This window comes from Miniopterus schreibersii (genome assembly GCF_964146895.1).
Source record: "Miniopterus schreibersii genome assembly, chromosome: 3".
Taxonomy (NCBI): Eukaryota; Metazoa; Chordata; class Mammalia; order Chiroptera; family Miniopteridae; genus Miniopterus; species Miniopterus schreibersii.
In genome coordinates this window covers 19006630-19033399 of record NC_138103.1, presented here as the reverse complement: position 1 = coordinate 19033399, position 26770 = coordinate 19006630, and the positions used below count along the sequence as shown (strand labels likewise).

Here is a 26770-nt window from a genome sequence, read left to right as displayed (position 1 = left end):
TCACTAGCTGGCTAGTAAATTGGTCAAACTGTTTGGCCTTGTTTAATTATCTGTCTCAGTGTCCTATTCCACTTGCCCAGGAATTTTCCTAGCTTCTTACTATCCTGCCTCAAGATCATTGTTTTGTTTTTGTTTTTTCCCTGTTAGTTGAAAATAGATATAGCAAGTTTACTATGACTGCTTTATATCTGGAGAAATTAAGGCAACACACAGGTAGGAGATGTCATGGTGATGGACTGTCATCACAATGAAATAATGTATGAAATGCTTACCTCGATGCCCTGGCAGAGAGAAGCACTTACTAATGACAGTGAAGGGCATGTTTATAATTGATTGGTGCCAAAGAGAGCACAGCTAGTGGGTCACACAGTGAGACTTAAAATGCCGGGTCTCCCCACTCCCCCGGTCCCCACCTGTGACCCAGTGATGAGCCAGTTGCCAGGCTGCCCTCCATGGCTGAGCCCTGGGCCCTGTGTAGCATGGCTCTGAGTCTTCATGCCCTCTTCCCTCCCGCTGTGACTGCAGTGAAGCCTTGGTTTGCTCATCTGTAAAGGGTGGTGATAGAATAGGGGTTGATGCTATGTGAACCCAAAATAGCATGATCCCCCTCCCCCGAAAAGCCTTTGTTTATACTTTAGCTTTGCAGTGGTACAGATTTTTTAAAATTAAACCTTTGTCAAGAGTCATGTCATCTTAGAGCTGGCGAAGCTGATGTTGAGTAAATGCAGAATCCTCTTTGTGCTCTTGCAAAATGGCAGGGACACTTCAGCTCATCGCAAACCATTCTGTGTCAGGAGGAGTCGTGAAACATGCAAGTTTTGAAGTGGGCAGGGTTTTCAGGTGGTACCTTTTCCGTAAGATGCCAAAGGCCATCCTTGGCGCCGTCAGAGCGATAATATGAAGATGATGGGAGAAAATCTAAGAAGATGAGATTAAGGATGTGTAACTTTGAATTGTGGTTGAGAGGTGAGTGGTGTGACAGGCTGGTGACACTGAGAAAGCTCGTGCCGGTGGCTGTGTGGAGACCAGCTGAGGGGCCGGTAAGAGGTTATTGCAGTCCTGCAGGCAGTAAGCTATAACCAGGGGGAGGGCACGTGGTCCTGAAGTTCCGCGATGCAGAGAGGGGGGTAGAGAGGAATTGAAGGGAAGGACAGAGGATCAGCTCTCTTGGGGAAAGGCTTAAATACTGTATACAGTTACTGGGGGTTAGAATTTCAGTATATGATTAGAGGGAGGGGATTCAGTTCCTAACAGGCAGATGCTACTGCCTATTGTTTCACAGACCGAAATAAGCCACAAGTGGTACCTTTAACTGCCTAAAGACTGGCCACAGCTAACTTAGGGGAAGAGACTTTAGAAACAGGAGGGGTGGTGGTGGTGGTGGTGGTGGTGGTGGTGGTGTGTGTATGTGTATGTGCGTGTGTGTAGAAGCTGGATTGGAGCTGGTGGAGAAGCTGCTGAACCTTTTGTTTTTATCAGAAAGTCTGGAGTGAGGAGGAGAGGTCCTGCACGGCCTAGCGGATAGCCCACTATGAAATCAGGGAAGGAGGAACTAGAGGTGGGTATTTCAGTGTGTATCCTAATGTCTTCCTGTTAATTTCTGCACTTAGCTGATCCCAAATTATACCAAATCCACACACATCTACCAAGCATCTTCATTGTGCAAAGAAGATCCTGCTGGAGCCTGCTCATCGCTGCCAAGCCTGGCTTTGGGGTGGGGGGCGTTCGTGAAGCCAGTGTCCCTGTGAAATCCTGGCAGAAGAAAGCCCTGAGAGCTTGGCAGGCCCAGAAGACTATCGGTGTGAAGGGATCTGACAAAGTACAGCAGCAGTTTTTAGGACAGGAAATTCTAACCCATCCTGGGCTGAGTTATCTGCCTCCCCTTCACCGGCCTCAGCTGGAGAAATCATCGGGCTTGCAAGTAACTGCTCAGAGTGTGCTTACTCGAGGGCCATATTGATTTTGCTGTTCTTTAAGCTGCTAAATGTATTGAACTTGGAAGTCCACTCTATATCCCCTCAAATGGGCAGCTTGTTGCATCCCCTGACTGCATCTCTCTTACTGAGATTGTCCTGCTATTTAATTTAAATATTCCTGACAGGGGTTGAATGTATCAGCATCAATTCTCGTTAGCGTTCTTGTGCCTACAGGGACTAGGGAACAGAGACGTCTTATTTTCTTTAAGCAACATTCTTTCATGTCCTGTTGCTACAGAGAACATTGATCTTGTTGAAAAAAGAAGGAAAACTTCTTACTAAAACAGTAAATAGATTCAAAACACTTGAAATCTATTTGCAGTACCTGTTGTTTAGACAACCTCCATAGGAAAGAGAAAATATTTTGAAGTTGTGCAGGTGGGTGGTTTGTAACAGTGGTGTGCTGGTGGGATTTTGCCGTCACTGCGTATTGCTGGCCAGCGTGGGGATGGTTAAGAGGAGAGGAAACCCATGGGTGCGCTGTTCATTCCCTGTTCCATGTGTTCTGTGACCAGGTTGCATTCTCCAGTACTTTGCAATAGCTTCCTTCCTCCTTTACCCCCAAAAGGGAAAACAAAATGTGTATTATCACAGTGTTTTGTGCATGGCAGGGGAGCACTAAATTTCTCTGGTGTCTGCCTGCACTTCTGGTTGGGATGTACTTTAAGGGAGGCTTAGTGGCTATTTTCCCTTCAGAAGATGGAGCCCTAAGCTGGGAGGGAAATGGTGATAACCTGGACACCCGTGTTCTTAGAAATGAAGTAACCTGCCTGGGTGTTCAATAAACAATAAATCGTAGTGCATTAAAATCCTAAGAAAGGCTGCAAGGCCAAGACTCACCTCATCCTTCCGAGGGCCTTATACCCCTGCTTCTGAAATACTGTGGCAATATTCCATGAACAGCCGTCCCAGGTTTGCTCTGATATTTTCTTTGAATATGCCCCAAAGAGTTTAATTGTGGAATAAATGAACCAGGCAGAGGGATTTTATTCTAATAACAACATGTGATTTTGTTCAATCGTGTTGAGCTGCATCCTGTATGAAATCGAAACCCTTGTTACTGTCAAAGGTGTGTAAAAGAAGGAGGTTCCTAACACAAATCCCTGGGAGAGAGCGCCGAGCACTGGGAAACAGAACACCTCCCTGAGAAACGCTTGCTAGGACTGAAGCCAAGCCACAGATGGGTGTCTGATTTCAGGCACAGCTCAGAACACTCGGAGAAGCTGACATTCCCATGTGTTAGGGCAAAGGACTCCTTCAGCACAGGGGACAAAGCCGCAAGTGAGAAAGGCCTGGCCCCGCGTGGCTCTGATGAGTCTCCCTGGGGTGCCACCCCTGGGGGGGAAGTGATTCCACATGCCAAACCAAGATCAGATCCCCTGAAGCTGATGGGCTGTGCAAAGGCATCCGAGCTCTGGGCTGGGCTTGTCCGGGATTATATACCGTCGTCCAGTTTTGTTCAGTTCTAAGTGGTCTGATAACGTGTGTGTGTGCGCGTGCGCGCGTGTGCATACAGTGTGATGTGTGTGTGTGTAATTAATATTCATGTAGTTAGTTATATGTCTTTAATTTTTAAGGTAAAATCAAATTCTGTATATGGGTAAGCAGTTGGTAAATCAGTCCCCTCCCCCCACCCCAGATGCCAGTTTTCTGCCAGAGAAAACTACCAGGTTCTTGTGTCTCTCTCCTAGATATATTTCTAAGCATAGTTGCATATTTTTTCCTTATATTTTATTTTCATAATTTTGTTTATTTACATTTTTAATGGAGAATCTATTTACATGGCCCAACTTTCCAAAGTTAAGAAAGAGTATAAAGAGTGTATAAACTGTTTCCTCCTAACCCAGTTTCTCTCCCTCAAGGTGGCACATAGACCCAGTGTTTAAGGCATCCTCCCATAATAGTCGTGCACATATTATGTGCCATTCTCCTTTTTTTTTCTTCACATGAAAGGCAGCAAATTATGCACAGTGTACAGGCAGACCTAGTTTTTATAGCACTTACACGTTTTTTTAACAAATTGAAGGGAAGACCCTCCACCAGCAAAAAGATTGCCACTCACCTAAGTGCAATACTTGCTGTATTGCAGCGGCTGGAACCAGACCTGCAGCATCTCTGAAGTATGCCTGTAGCGATCTTGCTTTTTTCCCTGAGTACAGACGGTCTTCCTCATTCCTTTTTGTGGCTACGTGCTATTTCACTGGTTGACTAGACCATAACTTATTTACCCATCCTGTGATCCGTGTTCTCTTAGGTTGTCCATTATGATATGCTACAGGACTAGGGTAGGAGGAAGCAAGTGAGGCATCTAAGGAGAAGAATTTAAGGAGGCACTAGCACAAACCTGAGAGTGGGGGCCTCTTAAATCTTCCACCTTCTCCCCTTATCCTACTCCTAGCCCCGCTCTGCTCTTACAAACAGGCTGCAATGATAATTATTGCTTGTACATTTTTTCTCACGCATATTGGGAAATTTTCCAGATGTTAAAATATTGGGGTCAAAGTGTATGTGGGTTTTTTAATTTGAGTGAAGGAAACTTTTACACTCCAACCAACACTTTATAAGAGACTACCTTCTTTCCCCATACCCTGATCAACAAATTGTATTAGCAACACTTTTTGACTATTGCCAGTTGGATAGGTAACACATCAAGAAACATGTGGCCAAGATAACTATTTAAAAGATTGGGACTGAAAGCATAGTCTTGCATCTCAATGTAGAAACTCATGAGGTTGCCTGCAGTGCCCTCTCTTCCCCATAGTGTTCACCCTGCATCTGCTCTTGGCTCTGACCAGGAGATGGGGTGTGTGTACCCATTTCCATTCATAGCTTAGAACACCAGCTTTGGAGTCAGGCTAGGTTAACCCAGATAGGGCCTGAATTTAGGGCTGCCAGATTTCACAAATTAAAATACAGGAATACAAATATTGCATATTAATGTTAAAATATTACCCCTTTGAAATTCCATGTAACTGGACATCTTGTATTTTATCTAGCAGCCCTATCTGGGTTAAAATCCAGCAAGCATCTTATAAACTTTGTGATCTTGAATGAGGGCCTCACCTGTGCCTCAGTTTCCCCATTTGTGTTATTCTGCATCAGTTCTTGTAGGAGCCAATGAGACCATCTGTGTGAAGCACTTAGCTCAGTGCTGGGAGCACAATAGGTACACCACAATGTGAGCTCTTTTTATTACTCTGGCTGTACACTGTGCACTGCCCACTTCCCAAGGCTGCCAGGTCCTCTTTCTGACCTCTGTGCTTCATCCTGCTCTTTTTTTGCCCCAGAAGGCTTCCTTCTTTTTTCAGCAGGCCCTAATTCCTCCTAAGCCTTTCGTTGTTGGTTGGAATGTGGCTTTCTCTGGGAAGGCTCTTCGTACCTCGCAGCTGTGTAGATCACCCCCACTCTGTGCTTCCAGGGCCCAATGCTCCTGTCATGTAACTTTCACAGCTCGTGTGATGCCACATGGTCATCACCTTTTTCCATGTCTGGTTCCCCTTCTAGACTTTGAGCTTCATGGGAACAAAGATAATTCACTTCCTTATGCTGGTGTGGCCATGACCTAGCACACAGTAGGACAGCAGGTGTGTTGAATAAATGCCTAGCTGAAGACAAATAATTTCTGTTCTTCTAGCCCTATGATAACTCGGGTATTGTAGATTTTGCCTCTGGCTTGGAAAGAGCAGTGACTGTATTTGGAGTTTAACTATGGACCTTGTATTAATTTTTCATTATGTTGTATATTTAAAATGCCAAATGAGACTGAAGATTTAGGGGCATAGCCACTGGTGTCAGAGTTCAGATTATAAAGTGGAATCTTAAAGTAAAAAGAGGCAGTCATTCTATATAAAACCTTTCCACATATCTGACCCCCAGCAGCTCTAAACAGAAGTGAACTGTGGTCTTTCCTTTTCCTGAAGGGACATGCCAGATCCAAAGGTGAGTCTGCTTATAACTGTCCTGGAGCTTTGTCCCTGGACATTGCATGTCTCTTGCCAGCCTCAGCCATGAGTAATGTCTTCCATGTACCAAGTGCCTGGCAGTACTCTGTTAAATTGAGCATTCCATCATGATTCATGTACACATTTTATAGTAGCACCAGGGTTGGCTCTGAAGATCATAAACACTAAAGAGATGATCACTTTGGGGGAGGGAGACATGATTTGTGGATGACCTTGGCCAACAGTGACAAGTTCAGATAATGACGGACATTTACACATTTTCTCTGTTTTCTTACGCAAACAGGACAAAGCTTACACATATTTACATGGTCTTTTTATTTTCCATTTCTGGTATCACAGCCCTGTTCTAGTTTTTATTACCTCCTGCATGAAAACCATAAAATCACTGCTCTGCCAGTCCCTCTCCATTCACTTCCCAAGCCATCCTGTCTGCCTTTGGCCAATGAATCTTTATGAAGACAGAGTCCTCCTAACGTGACCCCTCTCTCAGAACACATCAGGGCTCCCACACCCTCGCCGCCTCCCTCTTGTGTAGTGCAGGCGCACAGGTGGTTGAGACATTACTTTCCGAAGTACAAATCACCTTTAATCTGGGCATGGGCCCACCCTGCTGGGTCACGGGCTAGTCCCAGAACAGCTAGGCCGTCAGTGTGTCTGCAGTAGCAGAAACCAAACATGTCTTCCTGGAAAACTACACGCTTCTGGTGTGGTAGACCTTGAGCTTAGCTCTCCTGGATTCCAGTGACCAAAAGCTGATCCTGAAATTCGCATGGAACTTCAGGGACCGTTGCAAAAAGAAGAAGAATGTTGGAGGACTCACAATTCCTGATTTTAAACTCACTAGAAAGCTACAGTAATCAAAACACTATGGTACTGGCATAAGGATAGACATATAGATCAATGGACTAGAAATGAGAGCCCAGAAATAAACCCTCATATTTAGGGTCAGTTGATTTCTGACCAGGTTGCCAAGACAATTCAGTGGGGAAAGGACAGTCTTTATAACAGATGGTGCTGGGACAACTGGATAGCCACATGCAAGAGAGTGGCTCTATGTCTTTTCTTTTTACTAATTTATTTTATTAGGGTTAAATATAAAGGCATTTTGGTGAGATGGAAATTTTCAACTCTTAGGCATCTGGCAATGTAGCTAAGAGTAAATGAACACGGAAGTTGGCAGAATTTTGAGGAGAAATGGATCAATCCAATTACAGTGGTGACTTAACCAAGTCTTTCAGAAACTGATGCAGATCAACAGGCCGAAAGCAGAGACTAATGACATGGGATCTGCATCACACCATCGACAGGTGGTTGAGTGGAAATACGAGGAACTTCACACTCAACAATAGAGAATGCACCTTCTTCATGAGCTTACACGGGATAGTTAGAGAAACCAGCGTATACTTGGCTGTAAAGGAAATCTCACTGCCGCTTCTCTCCGTGGCGATAATTTCTGAGACGGCTTTGCTTCCCTCTGTTTCCTTCCTGGGTTGTTTCTCCCAGTTCCTGTTTCACCTCTGCCTGTTTTATGATCGTCTAGATGAATTCCTTCATTTCTGCTTTATGGTCTTTCTGAGCTGTAATTGCTTCATAAAGACTTTTTGCTTTCTTTTTAATTCATGATGGAAATGAACTGTTGGGTGTCATTTTCACCGGCCGTGGCAGCCTTTTCCAGGTGAGTGTGCCTCGTCCCTTGGGAGCTGGGCTGCTCTTTTCATCATTTTTCCTGTGCTGTCTTCACACGATGGCGAGCACATTCGTCAGGACTAACGTGGTGCAGGAAGGAGGTCCTCTCCCCACTTTGCTTTCTCAGTGATGCTTCATAGCATTTGAAACAGATGGGTGCACATCTATCATGTACCTGACAAGTTACCTGACTCCCCAGTTTGAAGGGAAGAATTTGTGTGTCTTTGGCTCATAGCTCGCTCCCAGGAACTAAATCAGTGCCTGATTTATAGTCTACACTCAGTAAATATTTGTTGAATAAATGAGCACATAGTGGCTCAAAAAACAGGTGTGGATTTGAATTGGTCATTTAAAAACCCATTTACTAAAGTTTTAATAATGCATTATTATAGCAAGTGTGGAAGCCAGGAACCTGAGGGAGGCAGGTCCCCACACACTTTCCAGCTCTCTAGCTAAATAATCATCTCCATACTGAGTCCTGTGCCAGTGGGGATACGCTTAACATTAAGATGTTGAGCCCTTGCGCTTTTACACACCTCTAATGGAATATAAAATGTCTCTTTCTCTGTATGGGGAGCATTTGGCAAGAAGCATGTGCCTGTTGATGAAGCCACTCAGGTTCTAAGAATTTTCCCATAAAGGTGCTCACAGAGTCTGCAAGGCCATGTGTACAGTGTGAAAAATTCGGTTTGGGACTATACACCACAGGGGTGCACATCACAACCCACTGAGATGGGGCAAGACAGTTACAACTATTTCTATTTATTTTTCATCTAGATAAAAGATAGAAATCAAGCTTCACTAACATTTACTATTACAATGACCACCACCATTCAGTCAGCAACAGGGGTCAGGTGGACACTTAGTCATGGAATTGCAAGGCATCCTGAGGGAAGGACAGTTCAACCCAGGGGGTAACGATTTCCAGCTCACTTGTTGATTTGCTTTTAGCATAGGATTACTTTTGCAGTTTCTGTGTGCCCAGTTGAATGGATTTCTAGGTTACTCCCTCTTATTTTGTGTTAGTTACTGCAAACTCAACCCGGGCCATTTCAGAATGTGACCCTCGCTCTTCCAGGCATGCCGTGGCGGAAGGAGCAGACGGAGGACCTGCAGCGGGTGCTCAGGACCGTGGACAGCGAGATCCCGCTGGTCCTGGTCAGCGGCAACCACGATGTGGGCAATGTCCCCACCGCTGAGACCATCGCCGAGTTCCAGCACACATGGGGAGACGACTACTTCAGCTTCTGGGTCGGGGGCGTCCTGTTCCTCGTTCTCAACTCCCAGCTCCTGTACGATGCCTCCAGGTGCCCTGCCTTGAAGCAGGCGCAGGACCAGTGGCTGGACCAGCAGCTGAGTGTCGCGGGGCAGCAGAAGTGCCAGCACGCCATCGTCTTCCAGCACATCCCGCTGTTCCTGCAGAGCATTGACGAGGACGATGACTACTTCAGCCTCACCAGGACCGTGCGGAAGGAGATGGCAGACAAGTTCGCCAGAGCAGGTAACAGCAGCACCTGATGTCTGGATGGAAGGGTGGTCTGAAGACGTGGTTTCCATATCCTTCTGCCCCTCTGCAGCCTGGGGAGAGAGGATGGGGCTTCAGGCAGAACCAGCTTTGAATCTCAGCTCTGTCACTCACTGGCCGTGAGGCCTTGGACGAGCTACCTAGCCCTTCCAAGCCTCAGTTTCCTCACCTGTAAAATAGGAATAGCAGAAGTAGCTCTCATAGGCCAGCTGTGAGGGGTTAAATGAAAAGAGGCTGTAAAGCATTAGAGTAGCCCCTAGCTATGAGAACTAAAGTTGTGGGAGCTACTCACAGCTGAGGATGCTGAGACGGGGGGCCTACAGGTAGGAGGTCACTGGGGGCAGGGTCTGAGTGTGACTGTATGTGCCCCTGAAAAGGGAAGATACCAGGGGCAACTTTTCTCATTTCTCTGAGGAGCGGGAACTTGCCCAAGGGCAGGTGATCTTTAAGAACCAAGTTTCACCCCCCTTCAGGTGTATCCTGGGAGACCCTGGGGGTGGGGACTGCAATGGACAGGCAGGCCCTGGGCCTCACTGGTTTTCCTTTGGAGAGGACCAACTTCTCCTCCAGACCAGGGGAGAAGCATACATGGTGTGATCTCACATTAAACGTGTTTAGTCTGCTGTACATTTTTAACTGATCGTGCATTTGACACACACACACATGAAGATGCTCCCTTTGTAGAGATCTTGGTTTCTGTGGCCCTCTGTGTGGCACTGACTCACGCAACTCACTTCTCCTCCTGGTGCCACCTGCAGTCTTCCGCTCATAAAAACGGTTTTGACAGCTGTTGCGTCTCTTGTTTGTTCCTAATGCCTCTGTTTAGATCTTTCCAGAGTATACTTTGTCAGACTTTCCTAAAATTTAAATTTATTGGTTAGGGTATAAGGAGAGGGAGGTGGCCTAACCAAGTAGCAATCATTCATTAGGATAAAAAAAAAATCCCAACACTCTTCTTTTCATCTTGGAGTATTAAATGAGTTCACATTCACTTGTGAAAAGTACAATAGGCCCTGCTGTATTTTTGAGGCATTTTATAAAAAGCTTGCATAATTGAAGACATTTTCCAACTGTTTCATGGAGATGAAGTAAGAAAACTTCTATTAAGGTCTTTGAAATTTGTGCCATGCTTGAGTTGGTGTAGAAAACCGTTTCGATGACAAGGAAATAAGTGTCAAGATGGCATCGGCACCACCATGGAGACTGTTTTGTAACAGAATAATGTCAGAGAGAACATTTAATGCCACTCAAATGATTCCTTTCATATCAAATGTTAAATGATGCAAATGCCGTCCCCCTGGCTGCTCTTTGTTCTCTGTTGTTGTCAACCACAGTCTTGAGTGGCATGTGGCTAGGGCTTTCCCATCGTAGGATGGAGCAGATGTGATCACCAGCACCCCCAGATATTGAGATCTGTACATATTTATAAAGCGAGAGCCTACAGCTCTAACAGGGCATCCTTGGGGGAGCCTGCTGCCCACCCACCGGGAACCCCAGAGGGTGGCATTGTATCTGGGCTGCCCCGGCCACCTCCCCTGTCAGGCCTGCAGCCCTGCAAGCACAGGAAGGATTTGTTGGCACACCAGAGCTGGCCTGTGTCTCAGAGGTGGGCTCCCCATGCCCCGGCTCACAGAAACTACCACCAGAATGCCAGTTAAGTAATTTAGGGCAAGACTGAAACCCCCAACAGCACAGTCTCTTCCCAAAGGTAGAGCGACATGGGGCTCTAAGTTATAGTCAGGAGATTGTTTGCTAAACTGGGGACAGAGCAGGGAGCTAGTTTCTTATTCCTCTCTGAGTGGCATCGGGCTCTGGCACCCTGATGGACCATCTCCAGCAGAGCCTCCTGGCCCAGGAAGACTCATATATCATATGCCTTGAAGTCTGCCTCCTTGATACCCCTCCAACCCGTCCACTTCTTTAGGCCACCATTGTCTCTCATCTGGGTCATAGCAACAGCCCTGACCTGGTGCCCCTGCCCCGCTCTTCCTTACTCCAGTCCATCTCCACCTAGCAGCCAGAAGGGCAGGTGGCTCCACAGCCTCCACCCATCTGAGGCCCCCTCACCCCCAGGGTAAGGCCAGCTCCTCACCCTTCCCCCTCATGTCCTCCTCATCCATTTCAGCTGGCCAACGCCTACTTTACTGTGACACCTTCAGTGTGAGGTGCCCCCGGCCCCATCCCACTCCTCAGCTTTCCTTGGTCCCAGCAGATTTGCATGTGTTGACTTGTCTGAATCCCCTACTGGGCTCAGCTCCTTGAACACAGAGCCACTGTTATAGTCACCTCTGCACTCAGGAGGCCTGGCTCAGGTCTCAGCTCATAATAAATGCCTCATCAGTATTGGGGGATGAATGAAGGACTATAACCGACTCACACCCCTTCCCTCCGTGACCAACTGACAAGAGCCTGTGTCTTTGTTTAGCACCACTGTATGCTGGGCACAGAGCTCCGGGCACAGTCTTCCCGTGGGGTGTTCCAAGTGTCAGTACCCATCACAGGGCCTCCAAGTCCTTTGGTCGTGTGCATTTTCTTCTCTGACTCACATGCTGGCTCTCCAGTTCACTAAGCAGTCAGTTTCTCTCTTCACAAGTGGCCCCTCAGTCTTCCCACCAGGCACCACCTTCATGTGTGAGAAGGAGTCCTCATGGCTACTGGCCTCAGGATCTTCGCCTAGACCTGCTTGTGGTGAAAACCAGAGAGATGGATGCCCTTGCAGCAGTCCCGTCAGTTTTCGTGGCTTAACCAAACCAGGCCCTTTGCTTAATGGCCTTTCAAACACAGAACAAACCACAGGCAACGTCAGGAAGAGATCAGATCAGGTGTGGACACAGCTCTAGCAGGCTGAGTGACCTGCCTGGTGGGGAAGCTCAGGTAGGTGGGCTCCCCTGGCAGTGTCTGCACTGTGACTCAGTAATGCAGGAGATGGCTCGGTCACAGCAATGTAATTTGAACTCATTTTGGAAAGCCAGAAGTTCAAGTGACATTTTGGAAAATCAGTTAACTAAAGGACCATGATGAAATTGGGGGTGGTGATGGCAGATGGTATTTAATACTGCCTCAGCTTCCCCCCACAGCAATATTATCCCTAATCCTATTTCAGTCTCATTAAAATCTCCTGCATTAAAATGCCACTACTCAAAAATATGTCAAAAGCTCATCAGAATATCCAGGGTAGCTTTTAATTATGATAATTGTGTTGTTATAAAATATCCTTTAAAGAGCACATCCCTCCTCCAACCACCCTGGAGGTAAAACCCAGCTTCCTTCCAGGAGGCTTAATGAATAATTCTGAATCATTGTGTGGGATGAATAAATGATTTAATAACGAGCATCAGCAATCATCTCACATTGTTGCAGTAATCTCTAAATGGGACCAGGTAGAGGAGGAGGAGGGTGTTACTATACAGTGGGCCACCGTGTGTAGGGATGCGATCTCTGAATCCAAGCCCACGAGCTTCCCAGCTCAGGTTTCCCTAGAAACAGGTGCATTCTGTTTTTCTTTTTGAAGCTCAATAAAAAACCTTCTTTGTATGATAAAAAACGTTGTCAATAGCCAGTACAAATAAACAGTTATCAGGGCAGGACAGATGCACAGATGTGCAGCGGCTCCCGTTAGTTTCTGTCGTCTTCTTGCTCTGCCTGAGGATAATCAGTTTCATCACATCCATGAGCTAGCGAGATTAGTTTTCTCCTTAATTCACCGGAAACCTAGTTGGAGTTGCAGAGATAGGTAGTCGATAATGAAATCTTGGCAGAACCTGGCCATTGTCTCTCCATCCCTGTGCCTTTTCCAGCAGAGGGTTAATGTGTGACCCAGCTAATATGGATTTCAACTTAAAAACGCGATCTTAAAAAATGAAATCCTAACTCTTTAACTCTTTGCTTTGATGTCTCGATACCTTTTTTCCCCACGCTCAGCAGAGAGATTAGGACTATGTAAGAGTAAATTTGGCAATTATGAAAAAACCGGGTAAGTTGATCTTTCCTGCAAAAGTTAATGAGTAATTTCATGAATTGTAGTTTCATCTCTAGTATTTATGCTTAAAAAACAAACAGACAAACTAGAGAAAGAGAGCTCTCAGCCTAAGGTTATGGTCTTAGAATTTCAGAGTTTTGAAGAACAAAAGGTTAGGTTTCCAGGGTTCACTTTATAGGAAAAATAAAACACCAAATCATATTCTAGCATCTCACTGCACTGTGCTGAAATCTTTTTACGCCCTGATTTTTTCAGGAAGTAGGATCCCAGCCTTGTTCCCCTTTGTCTGCCCAGCCCCTGGCCAAGGCTGTCCCATAGTAGCTCCTCAATGAATAAATATTGGTTAAATGGAATTGATTTAAACTTGATTCAAACCTATATATTAGCAGACTCATAGGTAATGTCCATGTTACCCGTGGATTGGTGTTTACCAGCTGACTTTTTGATGGGAAATGCGTTACCTAGAGCAGGGGCTGGCGGACTTGCAGACATTTTCTGCAGAGGGTCAGAAATTTTGGACTACAATCTCTGTAGTGACTACTCAGCTCTGCCTTTGTAGCATGAAAGCATCCACAGAGGGTGCTTTCACCCTAAGCAAATGGGTGGGCTTATAGGCCATGATTTTCCCACCCCGGGCTTAGAGAAACATTCCCATTACAGTGTGTCGCTCCTTCTCTCCCTGGGACCTTGTGTGCACTGTGCATGTGTCCAATTCCAGGATGCTTCAGGTGACTTCACTGAGATAGCTGCCTGACTCACTGCCCAGAACTAGGCCCTGGTGTTCCTCTGGGCGGGGGGTGCACCCGAGTGAGGCAGGTTTCATGGAGGCCTGTGATGTAATTGGAGGTAGGGGTGGAGGTGGGGAGGGTACGTGGGACACTTAAAATCTAACACTTGAGTGTTTATTTTAACGTGTTAGAAAAGCAGAACTAGCTCATCAATTTAAAGAAAAATACTAGGTAATAATATTATGGGTAGTATGCAGGTAAGGCAGAGATTGTGAAGGTGGTGCAGGGTGACATGTCCACGTCGGTGGGATGGGTGACGCCATATAACACCAGGGTGAGCAGATGGGCTTTGACTTTGGACAGCCCTAGATTCAGATCCTTCAGTGCTGCTCCCCAGGTAAGTGGCTCCACATGAGCTGCTGAACGTCTTCCTACCTTGATTTCTCACTTGCTAAATGGGGGTATCATCCCAACCTTGTAGGGTTTGATGTGACAATCAAATGGAGCGTGGCCTATGTCAAAGCACTGGCACCGCACCTGGAACACAGTACCTGCTTGATAAAGGGTTGTCTGTTGTTATACGTAACTTGTTGTGAGCCCTTAGCAGGCACTTTGCTTTGGTGGGGTCTGGCTTTGTTCTTCAGTTAGAGCAGGGCTCCTCACCCCTCTGGGGCAGGCAGGAGGGGCAGGATCTTCTTATGGGTGCACATGAGAATCTCCAGGCAAAAACAGGCATGTTTGGGGAGCAGTGTGCTAGCATAACTTTATAAATTGAGAAAGGAAGGAATTAGCAACTCTTCGTAATACAAACCACAGTAAGTGAAACTAGACAAAAACCTCTTGGCTCCTAGGAGGAAAGAGTCACTGGAAATCTGAGGTTTTTCAGGATAGATGAGGAATGCATGCTATCTTTAGTTTTATCTAAAGGGTGTGTTAATTTAAAAGGTTGGAAAGCACTGACCTAGGTGGAAAGCCCCTATGGAATTTAATGATAGAATTGGACTCTTTGTTTACTTTTTTAAAGCACATGCCTCGCCAATTAATGTGTTAGTAAACACGCCTTTCCATGTATAACTTCATAGTCATTTTTCTGAGTCTAGCAAGTGTGTTCACAAGGAAATGGCAATCATCTTATGTGCTGTATTTTAAATGCATTTTTAACCAACTTTCAAGTGAGAACTCACAAACAGTTCTTTTTTAAAAAAGGGATTTTTTTTTTATTGATTTCAGAGAGGAAGAGAGAGGGAGAGAGAGAGAAACATCGATGATGAGAGAGAGTCATTGATTGGCTGCCTCTTGCACGCTTCCTACTAGGGATCGAGCCCACAACCTGGGCATGTACCCTGATCAGGAATCAAACTTTGACCTCTTCGTTCATGGGTTGGTGCTCAACCACTGAGCTACACAGGCTGGACAACAGTTCTTTTTTAAAGCACGTGTAGAATCAGGGGTTTCTGGGAGCATATCAGCTTCAGGAATTTATCCTCTTTATTTTTTATGATTTGGTCTTAAGTTTATTTTCCCAGCCAATTCACCATAAAACATCATGCTTTAGTCATTTGAAGTCTGTGTTTCATATAAAACTAGATAAAGGACCAACTGCCGAAGCTACATCTGGTGTGAAGTGATGGATTACATTTCTCACTTTGGAGGTACCCTTAACAGTTGGGCTAATTAAAGCTAAAATCAAGTCCTGATGGTAAATATTTATAAATTGAGAATCTGGCATGTGTAAATGTGTGCTGCTGCTGGTTCCCAAAGTTAAGTCAACATTCATTCATTCATTCAACAGATAGCTGGGGCCCAGTGCTAGGCAATGAGGACAGGAATGAACAAAACAGACAGTGGTCCTTCTCCTGTATTGTAGGTCACTCTTACACTAAAGATTAAAAACCTTGTTGAAAAATCCCATTGTAACACTTCAAAAAGGAACCAAACATGCATGGGAAATAGCTGTGTCTGTTTATCAAGTCAAAATAGTATATCCTCCGTTTTTGGGTCAAGCCTCCTGGTACAAACGTGGCTCTTCATGCCCCCTCATCACAGCCCTGAGGATATTTTGACCGTGTCTGCAGTATAAGTGAGGACACAGAGCACGCAGTAGGAAGGAACAGAGGCTCCCTGGCTCCTGAGCCCATCTTCAGTTGAAATTATAGACACACAGAGGAAGGAAAAGAATTTTTCTTAAACGTCTCCTTTACGTAGGCACCATCGGGAGTCCAGGTGAGTTCTCGGCAATAACACTCCCAGGTAGGAGGGGCCTTGTCTGTAGCAAATGTGGTGCAGCCTTAGCCATGTGTGGGCCACCTGCCTGGGTGGGGGTCTTTATTCCTGTCTCCCTCAGGGGACCGTAACCTCACTTCCCCTGTGGTACCCCTGAAGGCAGATAACTAACAGAGCAGTTTTTCTCCTGAAAAAAGGCGAACAATTAATAAGCTTCTGTGAGCCCTGGCTAATGTTCAGTCTTATTATTACATTATTGTCATTGGCTGTCCCCATTCACCACAGCCTGCACAGCAACCCCACAGGAGGTTGGCATTCTCTGCACTTTTATGACCAGAAACGCAGGTCCTAGAGGTGGAATCACCTGTTCAGGTCACACAGCTGTGAAGCAGGGGTAGCAGTAACTTGGGTTTTTATGGGGATCCAATGAGATAATCCAACACCTCAACACAGTGTTGGTAGTGCTGTTAATATTTCCATCTTACTGTTATCATTATAGAAATATTTAAATGACAACATTAGATAAATTGATGTGTAAGAAACATACTTTTTCTTTTTCCATGAGTTTTCCTCTAACCCACTGCTGGGTTGCTGGAGTGTTGCCAGAATTGGGATCCAAGTCTTGGTGACTGTGTTTTCTACACTCTTCTGCCTACCACACTTGGTGCCATGTCCCAGAGACAGCCCTATGTGTACCACCAGTGGGTGCTAAAAACCACAGGGTAACCACCACTTAAAACACAACATTCTATTAATATAATAAGAATTACCACTTATTAAATACTATACTACAGGGAGTATCGTGATTTTATACACAAGGAAACTGAGGCACAGAGAGACCAATCAGCTTACCCAGATTCACACAGCTGGGGAGAGCCAGAGCTGGGCTCAGATTGAGGGCTCTGACCCTGGGGCCTGGCCTCTTAACCACGGGGTAATGAGCAGAGTGTGTCCTGGGTTTGGGTGTTGACAGCAAGATAAGAGGAGCCATACCAGCTGGTGTAGGTCAGGTCCTGTCTGCTCACCCACAACATCCACTTTCCACCTGCCCTTCTTAAGGGGCTGTCTCAGAAGGAGCTGGCCCAGCCAGACACAGAGGCTCAAAATGGGAGAGTCTGGCGGGGTCTGTAGAGTGAGGGTTCAGGGAGTCCACTGGGTATGGAATTCCCCTCTGGCCTCGGCAAGCAGCAGTTTTCCTTTCAGAGTCAGCCTCTGAGCTCATTCTTTCACCTAGAGTGTGTGAATTGTACCTTCTATGGACAAAGATGCTGTTTTTGTTGTTTACCTACAGACTCTCTGAAGGGCTCCTCAGGGGGACAAATTCAGTTTGGCTCTTATCTGAGGATTATGGGCCCCTGCAAAAGCTCACTTAAAAAGGGGGGGCCGTAGCTTATTGAAAATAGTGGTAAAATGAAAATAAAGGTTGATACAAGACATCTTGATAAAAGAGAGGAATTATGGCACCCACTCTACGTCCACTTGATAAAGCATTGGTTGTCACTGCAAATGCACCAACTCTTAGAATGAACAAAGAATAAGCCACATATTGGCTTGGTTTCCTTGGTTGATGTTGTCTAAAATGATTGACAGCATCCTGTACTTTACATGTGGCACTGGCAACAGCATTGAGGATCATTTTTGTAAGAGAAAAGACTATTTGCAGGTTCATCAGTTTTCCTGAGGGCCTCTTTCTGACTCCATCAGTAATCTGATTACTGCCCAGCTCCTAACTAGCACGTGTGTTTACCCTGCCAGAGCTTTATTTGTCAGGGACTCCCCATAATTCCACAGCTCCCCAGCATCACTTTTTGGCATTATGAAATCCTGCGTCTTCAGTAAGATTTGTGATTCAACACAATGATGTCATCTGCCTGGTTGCACAGGTTGGGGTGTTCTGAGCAGGCAGCTTGGTTTATAAGCAATCCATTCATGAACGTTTTCTTGTTATTAAGAAGTTCCTTTTCATACAGCTGAAATCGTATCATACAAGCATTGTAGAGGCATAAGATTATATCCTATATAGTATTATCTCTTGTCATTTTAACCACAAACCAACCACACGTACTTTGTACTACGGAGACATACCATGTTCATTGAACTCTACATTATTGGACATTTCAGCTGTTCCTACTTTTTTTCTGTGATAAAGACTACTGTCATGAACTTCTTCATGCACAAACAAGCCCAAATCTTAAAATAAACGTGCTTGTACATCTTAACTGTATAAAATGAATGCCTGAAATGGTCTTGGTAAGGCCCAATGTGACGAGAATCATGTTTTGTGGAAGAGTTTCTGTATTTTCATTGGAAGTTATTGGTGCTCTTGCTGCAGGGATGGGGTACTGTGCTTATTGTCCCATTCACGCATGCACTCCTGAACACTTAACTGGGCTGCTCTCTGCACTTGGAACTGGGGAACAACAACAAGCGGTCATCGGTCCTGCCCTCAAGAAGCTCAGTGTCTAGGGGGAAATGTCGGGAAAGGAACCAGAGACTTCCTATCAATGTAGAAGTCTTAGCATGAGACTTCAGGACACTTTAGAGAGTGTTTTAAATATTTAAATTCCTCTCTATAAATCACATTTGAAGATGTGCAATTACTTGGCTAGCTACCTTTTGGATAGGGGTGTGGTTTCCCTCAAGAATGTGTGAATACTGTCCGACCTGTTGCCACAGATGGCCCCCACATACATCCAGGACATTTCATCCCTCCATTATTTCTGCTTCCTCCACTATTTCTTTTCTTCCTTCCTTTACTTTAATCCATAACAATCTTTACTTCATGATTGTGTCTGCATGAAGTCACAACGTCAAATGTGTGCTTTGGGGGCACCCATTCAATTCATTCAGTAGATTTGGAGTTGCCTATTCTGTGCCAAGCCCATGTATCAAGGCAAGGCCACTTTCAAGGAAAGAAATCTCTTTTAAGTGATTGATTCATCAGAACATGGAAGCATTGTGATTAGTGCCCTCGTTTCCTGTTTTCAGATCAGAGTTATGGAATAGCCATTCTCAGCCTTGTCAAGGTCACTGCCTCTGGCCAGAAGTGCCCATTGCTTATAAAGGTAAAGCCGACTGCCTCTGGGACAGCAGGAGGTGGTCAAAGGGACTTTGTAATTATATGAAAATTATATATAAGTATAATTTTTTCTTAAAAACTGTGAAAGCAGATCTTACAAGATGTTAATATTTGTTATCTGTGGGTGGTGGGAATATAAATGTTCTATTACTTTTTGGACTCATCTGAATCTTCTAAGTTTCTCAAAAAATGAAAAAAGAATGGTGAAAAGAATCCCTTTATTGAGGTCTAGGTCAGGGGTTAGCAGATTGCTTCTGCAAAGGGCCACATAGTAAGTATTTAAGACTTTGTGGGCCAGAGAATTGAGGATATTACATTGGTACTTGTGTGAAACTAAATTTAGCGATTTAATAATATAAGAAACATTCTTAGCTCACATTCCTTAAAAACAAACAGACAATGGGCTGTGGTATGCTGAGCCCTGGTCTAGGCACTTAAGATCAGTCATTGTTTACACTCATGTTTAAGGGTTACAGTTAAAGAGCCATCAGTTTTCAAAAATGTATGTCATTTAGCACTTTCCACACTTAATTTCATCCAGCCACAAGTGAAAGGCTAGAACCAGAGGGAGAAAAATATTTTCTTTTCTTTCTGGTGACCGTGTTTTAGGTGTTTTAATAACTCACACTTTGCCTCCGAAGTGTGTTGTTTCTCACTTCCAAATTGCCTCCGAGTTGTCATATGGACGTGGCCTGAGGTCCTGAGCCACCTTCCCTCTCTGTGCCTCAGCACTGCCTCGGACCCGTGCCTTGGTCCTCTTGAACACATGATGTTCACAAGCAGCAGAAAGATTGTTCAGAAGATCATTGACCAAACAGCACTTCCACAGAGCCCTGCTGAATCCCACCCTGTCAAGGAGATGTCTTGGGACCTTTCGGAAAGCAGGCAACTCTGTTATTTGAAAGAGCTTCCAAAGGCCGGCTTACAGAGTTTTCAAAAACAGATTAATGGCCACCCATAAGGAGCTACTGTTCTAAAATGTACAGGGTAGTATTACTTCCTTTCGGCTGTGCTCCAGCTCACCCAGCTCAGAGAATAAGCAAGTTTATCAGCTCACATAAATAGAAGGCTGGGCTGGTTCATGCTCTCAGATGGGCTTAACTCAGGGATCAGGATCTCGCCTTGTTTTTGCTTCCCCTCCCCTTATGGCCGTTTCCTTAGGTTGCCCTTCTCAGGTGACCGCCACAGCTCTGGACTTCACGTCAGACTTATCACCCCCAGAGGCAGAAACAGAACCTGTCTCAGGACCCCCAGCAGGCGCCCTCCCACAGATCCCTGTTCAGACCTGGGCCACAGCCCCTTTGCAGGCCCTTGCGTGGCCACAGGAAGAGAATGGCCACAGCTGCTTCAGTCCTGGTTCTGGGGATGAAGCCCAAGACCTGGAGCAGGACCTTTCCCAGAACAAAATCAGGATTCTTTTAGCAAAGAGAAAAAAGGTGTGATACCAGGAGGCAACCTGCATGTCTCCCATGACAGGGAAGAAAGGACCCCATGTTCACACCTTATGTCAAAACCAGTGCTGGAAAGCATTGTGCCCCCATGGCAACGGTGAGCCTGTGCTGGGGGTTAGCACAACGTCTCTGAGACTCACAGCAGCGCCAAGAGGGATCTGTTGCCAGACCCTTTCTAAAACCGAGGAAGGGGGTGTTCAAGGTGGTGAAGTAGTTGTCATGGAGCATCTGAGAAACAGACAGGATTCAAAGTCAGTGCTCATTCTGCTCTGACTTCCCGCCAGGAGGCCTGATGTTGCTCACGAGAGGGTAACACCTAAGGAACACGGTAATTCTTTCGCCATATCAGAAAATACTGGAATTTTCCTGTTCCTTCAGTCACATTGGCAAAGAAGAGAGATTGAGTTTGTCCTCGAGGACACCTACTAAAAATGTACCTTATGAGTTGCCACAAGTTTCGTATGTCCCTGCATTTTTCCCACAGTCACTCTTAGAGTAGCAGCTCTATTCTGTTGATTCTGGAGATGGATATTCAGTTAAATGGAACTGGTGTCTGCCATCACAGACCAGGAGGAGGCACCAAGGGGGAACAAGAAATCGTAGGACAAAAGTAGAGAGATGCTCAAGGATCTGGAGGAAGGACAATCAGTTTGGCCCAGGTTGGCCAGGGATGTTTTCCCTGAGGAGAGGAACATGCAGGGTCTTGAAGGATAAATAAGAGTTCATCACGTAGATGTGGGCAGGAAGAGGGCATTCGAGACACAGGGCAGAGTGTGGGCTGAGACCCACAGAGCAGCCCAGCGTGTCCTGAGCTGGCACTGAAGCTACTCAGTGACTAAAAGTGGGGCTCTTGATGACAAAGAACAGGAGCCTAAGGTTAAGGGGAAGCATCAAAAAGTTTCTCTTGGGTAAGTGGCAGGATCAGGTTTTGCGTTTTAGAAAGACAACCTTGCTCAGTCTGTCCAGGATGCATTTTCTCTCCCTTCCTCCCTGGTTTTGTTTAGGGCACCAGCATGACAGGCCGAAAGCCCTTCTCTGCAGACACAGTTACAGCTACATGCGGCTACGTGACCCAGGCCTGGGATTAAGCAAGCAGGGCTACTGGGAAAGCTCTTTATTGACCCTTTCCTCTTCTTTCTGCTTGGAACTTGGACACAATGTCTGGAAGCCTTGCAGCCATCTTGCAGTCTTGAGGACAGCACCGCAAGCTGAGGATGGCGGAGCAGAGACCAGAAGGCGGCTGTATTCTTAGTGAAATCCTCACACAGCTGCATCCACCTTGGCTGCTCGCCCCCTCTCTTTCTGTGGGATGGAGCAGCAATCACGAACACAAGCACACCCTTTACTGCTTTAAGCCAGTCGGGTGAATGTCCTGACACGTCTGGGGAAAGGAAGGAGGGCAGACTAGAAGGCAGGAGATGAAGAGACCAGGCAGCAACAAAGACTGCCCCGAGGATGGAGAGCGGAGCGGGCTGAGTGCCTCAGGCAGAAAAACCAACAGGACGCGCAGCCCAGGAGGAGGAAGGGAGTCCAGAGTGACTCCTGCATCCCTGGTGGCTGCCTGCTGGCCCAGGGAGCCTGCAAGAGGAGAGCAGGCACTGGGGCGAAAGGAGTGGGTGAGCAATCAATGTTTGAGGGATGTCGGGTCCTCGAAGCCGTCCGAGAACTAAGCCTGGCTGGGAAAGCGTTCGGAATCGTGGGCAGGTGGGGTGGCTGCGGTTATGACAAAGGGAGGCTGTGGTCACCCAGTGAGCAGGGAAGGCCACCTTCTAAGGGCCGTGGAAAAGCAGGTCCATTTGGCGAACACCATGCTCTTTAAGGAACCTCTGCCTGCTTAGAGTCTTTCTTTCCCCAGTTATTAGAATGCAACTGACTTTCCCATTTCTTGGTCTGCAGCACTCCCTCCTGAGACCTCCCTGGCTCAAGTCCCACCTAGATCCCTTTTTCCCTAGTAAATTTCATCTTTAGCACTGCAAAACTCTCCCTTCCGTGACTTGCCGCCACCCCTGTCCACCTCCCTCAAGTATTTTTGGACGGATTTCCAATTTGATACATGAACATGCCATCAGTCAAAACAATCTTTTTAATGAGCCTCTTGTCCTGACAGCTGTGTTTAACATAGGCCATGGGAAACGGGTAATGGAAATCTAGAAAATTGTCCATTCTGGATGGAAACCTTAATATGTGCTTCACATTCTATCCCTAAAGAGGATATTATGAATAGCAAAAAAGATATAACTTGTGCAAATGAAGAAAAGATCTCTTAGATACTTAGAAAAGGGTGAAAGGAAGGTATAATTACTGAGTGCTGCCCGAGCCGGCACATGCAGCTCTCTGCTGTGTGACCTTGGGGACGTCTCAGTGACCTCTCGGGGTGGCTGATGTTCTCCCTTCTTCCAAAAGAGGAAAGGGAGTCTCAGAGAGGCTGATGGACGTGCCACACTCACACAGCTTGGCAGGGGCAGACTGAGTTCCGAGCTCATGTCACCTGACCCCAGCCTAACCTGCCACTGCTTTTCTGGCAGCCAAATACTGACCTAATAAAATGCAGCCCTCCTCCGGCACACACACACAGGTTTTGAATTTCCAAGTCATCATGAAGGGGGAGAATTAAATGTGAAAGTTGAGCATAGCCTCCCACGTAGAGAAGAATAAGGGGGAGCGAGAGAAGGTTGCGGGGCATAATTAGTCCTGAGTGCCTGGCGGGAAGCTACGCTGGGCCGCAGTCACGGGCCCTGCAGGCCCTGGAGGGAGCTTCCGACTCCAGAGTGGGGCAGGCTGGGGCCCCGTGCAGTTGGAGGGTGCAGTGGTGAAGTGGAAACGGCGCCTGGCAAGCAGAAACTGGGCCTCTCTGGCTGCCTCTGGGTGTCGGTGTGATGACGCTGACCAGTGAGTCTCTCCCCACCTCTCCTGTGGGGCTTTAGCCACAGAACCTCTTCCGTCCACTTCTCTGCCATCGTGAGTTACAGCCTCATTCCCTCTCCCACCTTCCTGTAGTTTCCGTGAACAGGAGCCTTGAAAGGGAAGAATATAATTTTTATTGCTTATTATTTAGGTGAGGCAAGAAAGGTGTAACTTACATGGCTTTTTTTTTTTTTTTTTTTTTAAGGGATAAAATTGGGGGAATCATTTTTTAAAAAGAAAAAAATCTCTTCTGGGTATAGAATATCATCTGGCCTTGGGTCTAGGTCAGTCATTTCAACAAGTGAGCCATTACTTCCTACCCAGGCAAAGCATTTAAAAAAGGAAAGAAAAATACAGAGGAAGAGAAGGAGTCTCAAGAGGTGGCTGTGAATCCTTAACACAAGCCAGATGTTTCACCTCACACGGACCAGGCATCTGAACAAATGCCTGAGGTGACCAGATGCTGGTGTATTTGCACCCACAGGAGGAGAGGCAGGGACGCAGCCCAGGGCCACCTGGTCCCGTGGCAGTGAAGCCCTCACCTGCCTTCTGTGGCCGCTCATGCCCTTCAGAAGACAGGGACTCAGCTCCCGTATGGGATAACACCCCACCACCACCATCCCCACCCCCACCCCAGGTCACGACACAGAGAGGCAGGGCTCCTTGACTCAGGTGCTCCATTACCTGAGTCTCTTCTTGTGCTGAGGATCCTGCAGCAAACAGGAACTGGTGGCTCCTCGCCTGAGAGTGTCTCTGCCCCAGGTCCCAGGGCTTTCTCAGATGCTACACTAACTCTAAGTGTCCCCGTCTACCTGAGCAGTCCCTGAAGGGCTGAAATTCCCCGAACCCATCTGACCTCCCAGTTTAAGCTATAAAATGACCATCTGATAGCTTTGAGTTTACATATCAGTAATAGTTTTCAGGACTTTTATAAGGTGGCTCTGAGATAGAGCTGTATGTCCTGAGTGGAACAGTTAAATGATCCAAGCAAATTGCAAATCCATAGATAGCATATCTCATTTTTGTGAGATTATATGTATTTGAACATATGTGTATTTCTATAGGTATATCTAATATCTGTTATTCATACAGACATTTAAGTTATCTGGGTAATACACACTGAACTCCTAAAATGGGAAGCGATTTCAAGAGATTTCTCTCTTCCTTTATGATCTATATTTTTACATTGGATTTTATTTTTAAGCAAGCAGGCATTGCATTTATCTTTTAACCTTTTATTCAGGAATATTATTAAGCTCACAGAAAAGCTACAAGTAAAAAGAACACCTATCTATATGCCCTTTACTCAGGTTTACCTCCCATTTTACCCCAATTGCTTTTTTAAAATTATTATTACTTGTGAGAGATATTGCAAATACATATTTTTTCCTGATCTGAGGGTCAGTTGCATGCTTCGTGTGTTTTCTGGCCGGAATGGCAGTTTTATAAACTAAACTGTAAGTTATGTTTTCTTTGTTGTTTTCTTTATTTTTGAGAAGCACAGTAGCTTCTAATTTTTGAAGAATCAAGAAATCATGACTGAATTTTCTCCCAAATGTTTTTTTAGATGCTATGGTTTTCCTGCAGTTACTAGGGGTTGCCCTCCGCCCTTTTTTTGTAAATGAAGTTTTATTGGCTCACAGTCACGCCCATGTGTTTGCAGACTTTCTGTGGCTGCTTCCATGCTGCAGAGGTGCAGCAGAGACTCCCATGCCCTAAAATATTTACAGCCAGGCCCTTTATGAAAACGGTTTGCAGACCCCAGGTCAATTAGGTTAAAGTGATCCTCAAAGGAGTTCCGTGGGAATGTCCCTAAGTTCCCGTTCACGTTAGCGGGAGTGGGGACGGGAGGGTCTGAGCCAGTGAGAGGCTGCCAGTGGAAGTGAGGGGATGCTCTGATGCTACCATGAGGCTGAGAGGAGGGCACAAACCTGCGCTTGGAACGTGGGTCCACTTCCCTTTCAGCCAGTGTGGTTAAGCCCTCTGGCCTTGCCGCCCGCCCCTGCCCTCCACCTGAGCCCGAATCTGACCGGGAACCCTGATGCTGTCATCCACTTGTCCCTGGAAAATGCACACAAGAATTTCTCCCACGTTGGATGTCTGGTGAGGATTCGAAAGGCTAGAGGGGAAATAGCTGCCTGTAGGTGCCAGTCAGCAGGAGCCGTTGGAGCCCGTTGTTGTTGTTTAGCTCCTGCTGCTTCCTAAACACACCTGACTCCCGATTTTTGCTCATAGGTCCCATTCGTGATGTGCTTGTATTTTGCCTCCACTTGGCAGGTGCTTTGGTTAAGAGCACTGACGCTGGGTTCAGGTCCCAGCCTGCCACGTCCAGGCTGAGGTAGGCAAACTATGGTCTCTGCATCTGTTTCTCATCTGCAAAACTGGGATCATAACCATGCCTTCTTCAGAGGGGAATTGTGGGGATTAAGTGACTTAAAAACATGCAAAGTGCTGAGAACAATGTCCGACAGGTAGTGAGTACTCCATAACTGTTACTTTTGATCACTCAATATTATCACCATAGTCATGATTCTACTTCAAGTCCCAGGTCTGACACAAGCAAAAAACTAGAATAAGTTAAGGATATGTTTAGGTCAGATCCACCCCCTCCAGGAAGCCTTCTTAGTGGGTCTGCAGTGCCATGATCCTTGGCACTTTGTACCTCTAGGGAGTAGACAGAGCAACTGCTTTCGAGTCAGCCTGATCCAGGTACACATCCTAGCTGTGTGACCCCAGACAAGTTACTTAACTTCTCTGTGCCTCATTCCCTCACCTGTAAAGGGGGTAGGGGGAGGGGTAATATCCTCATAGGGGTCCTCATGAGGCTTAACTGAGATGATACATATCCCAAGTGCTCAGTGCAGCGGGGGTGTTCAGTAGGTAAAACATGCTAAACCGAGGCATTGTCACCTGCATTTTACTGTGAATAGCTCTTTACTGCCCAGCTGTAGGCAGGCCTTAGCTCTAGCTAGGAATGGTCAATCTGGGTGCCCCATTGTGCTCCAACAACACTGGCACCAAGAGAGAGTTTGGTGCAAATGTTTGTTGCCTGAAATTGGCCGAAGAAGCAGCATCCTGCCTCCCCCAGAGCACATGAAACGGCCTTTTCTTCCCCGCGTTCCCTGCAGCCCTGGCTCCGGGCATTTGGAAAGATACATGCAGTGAAACAGTAGCTGTGCTGGAATGTAGAATTCCCAAACTGGCGGCTCAGAGAGGAACTTAATAATGAAGAACCCCGCGCCGAGTGAGCCTTGACC

The 26770-nt window shown here is 46.2% G+C and overlaps 1 protein-coding gene across 3 annotated transcripts in view; it reads left to right on the top strand.

Moving 5' to 3' along the window:
* CPPED1 (calcineurin like phosphoesterase domain containing 1) overlaps positions 1-26770 on the top strand; it is a 95823-nt gene that overhangs the window by 55869 nt on the left and 13184 nt on the right. For all 3 annotated transcript variants that reach the window (XR_013998520.1, XM_081133207.1, XM_081133206.1), the window contains exon 3: positions 8703-9125. Coding sequence is in view for 2 of the 3 variants with exons in the window: in XM_081133207.1 (XP_080989333.1) it covers positions 8703-9125 (423 nt within the window). In the remaining variant the exon portion in view is untranslated. The remainder of the gene's footprint in view (positions 1-8702; positions 9126-26770) is intronic.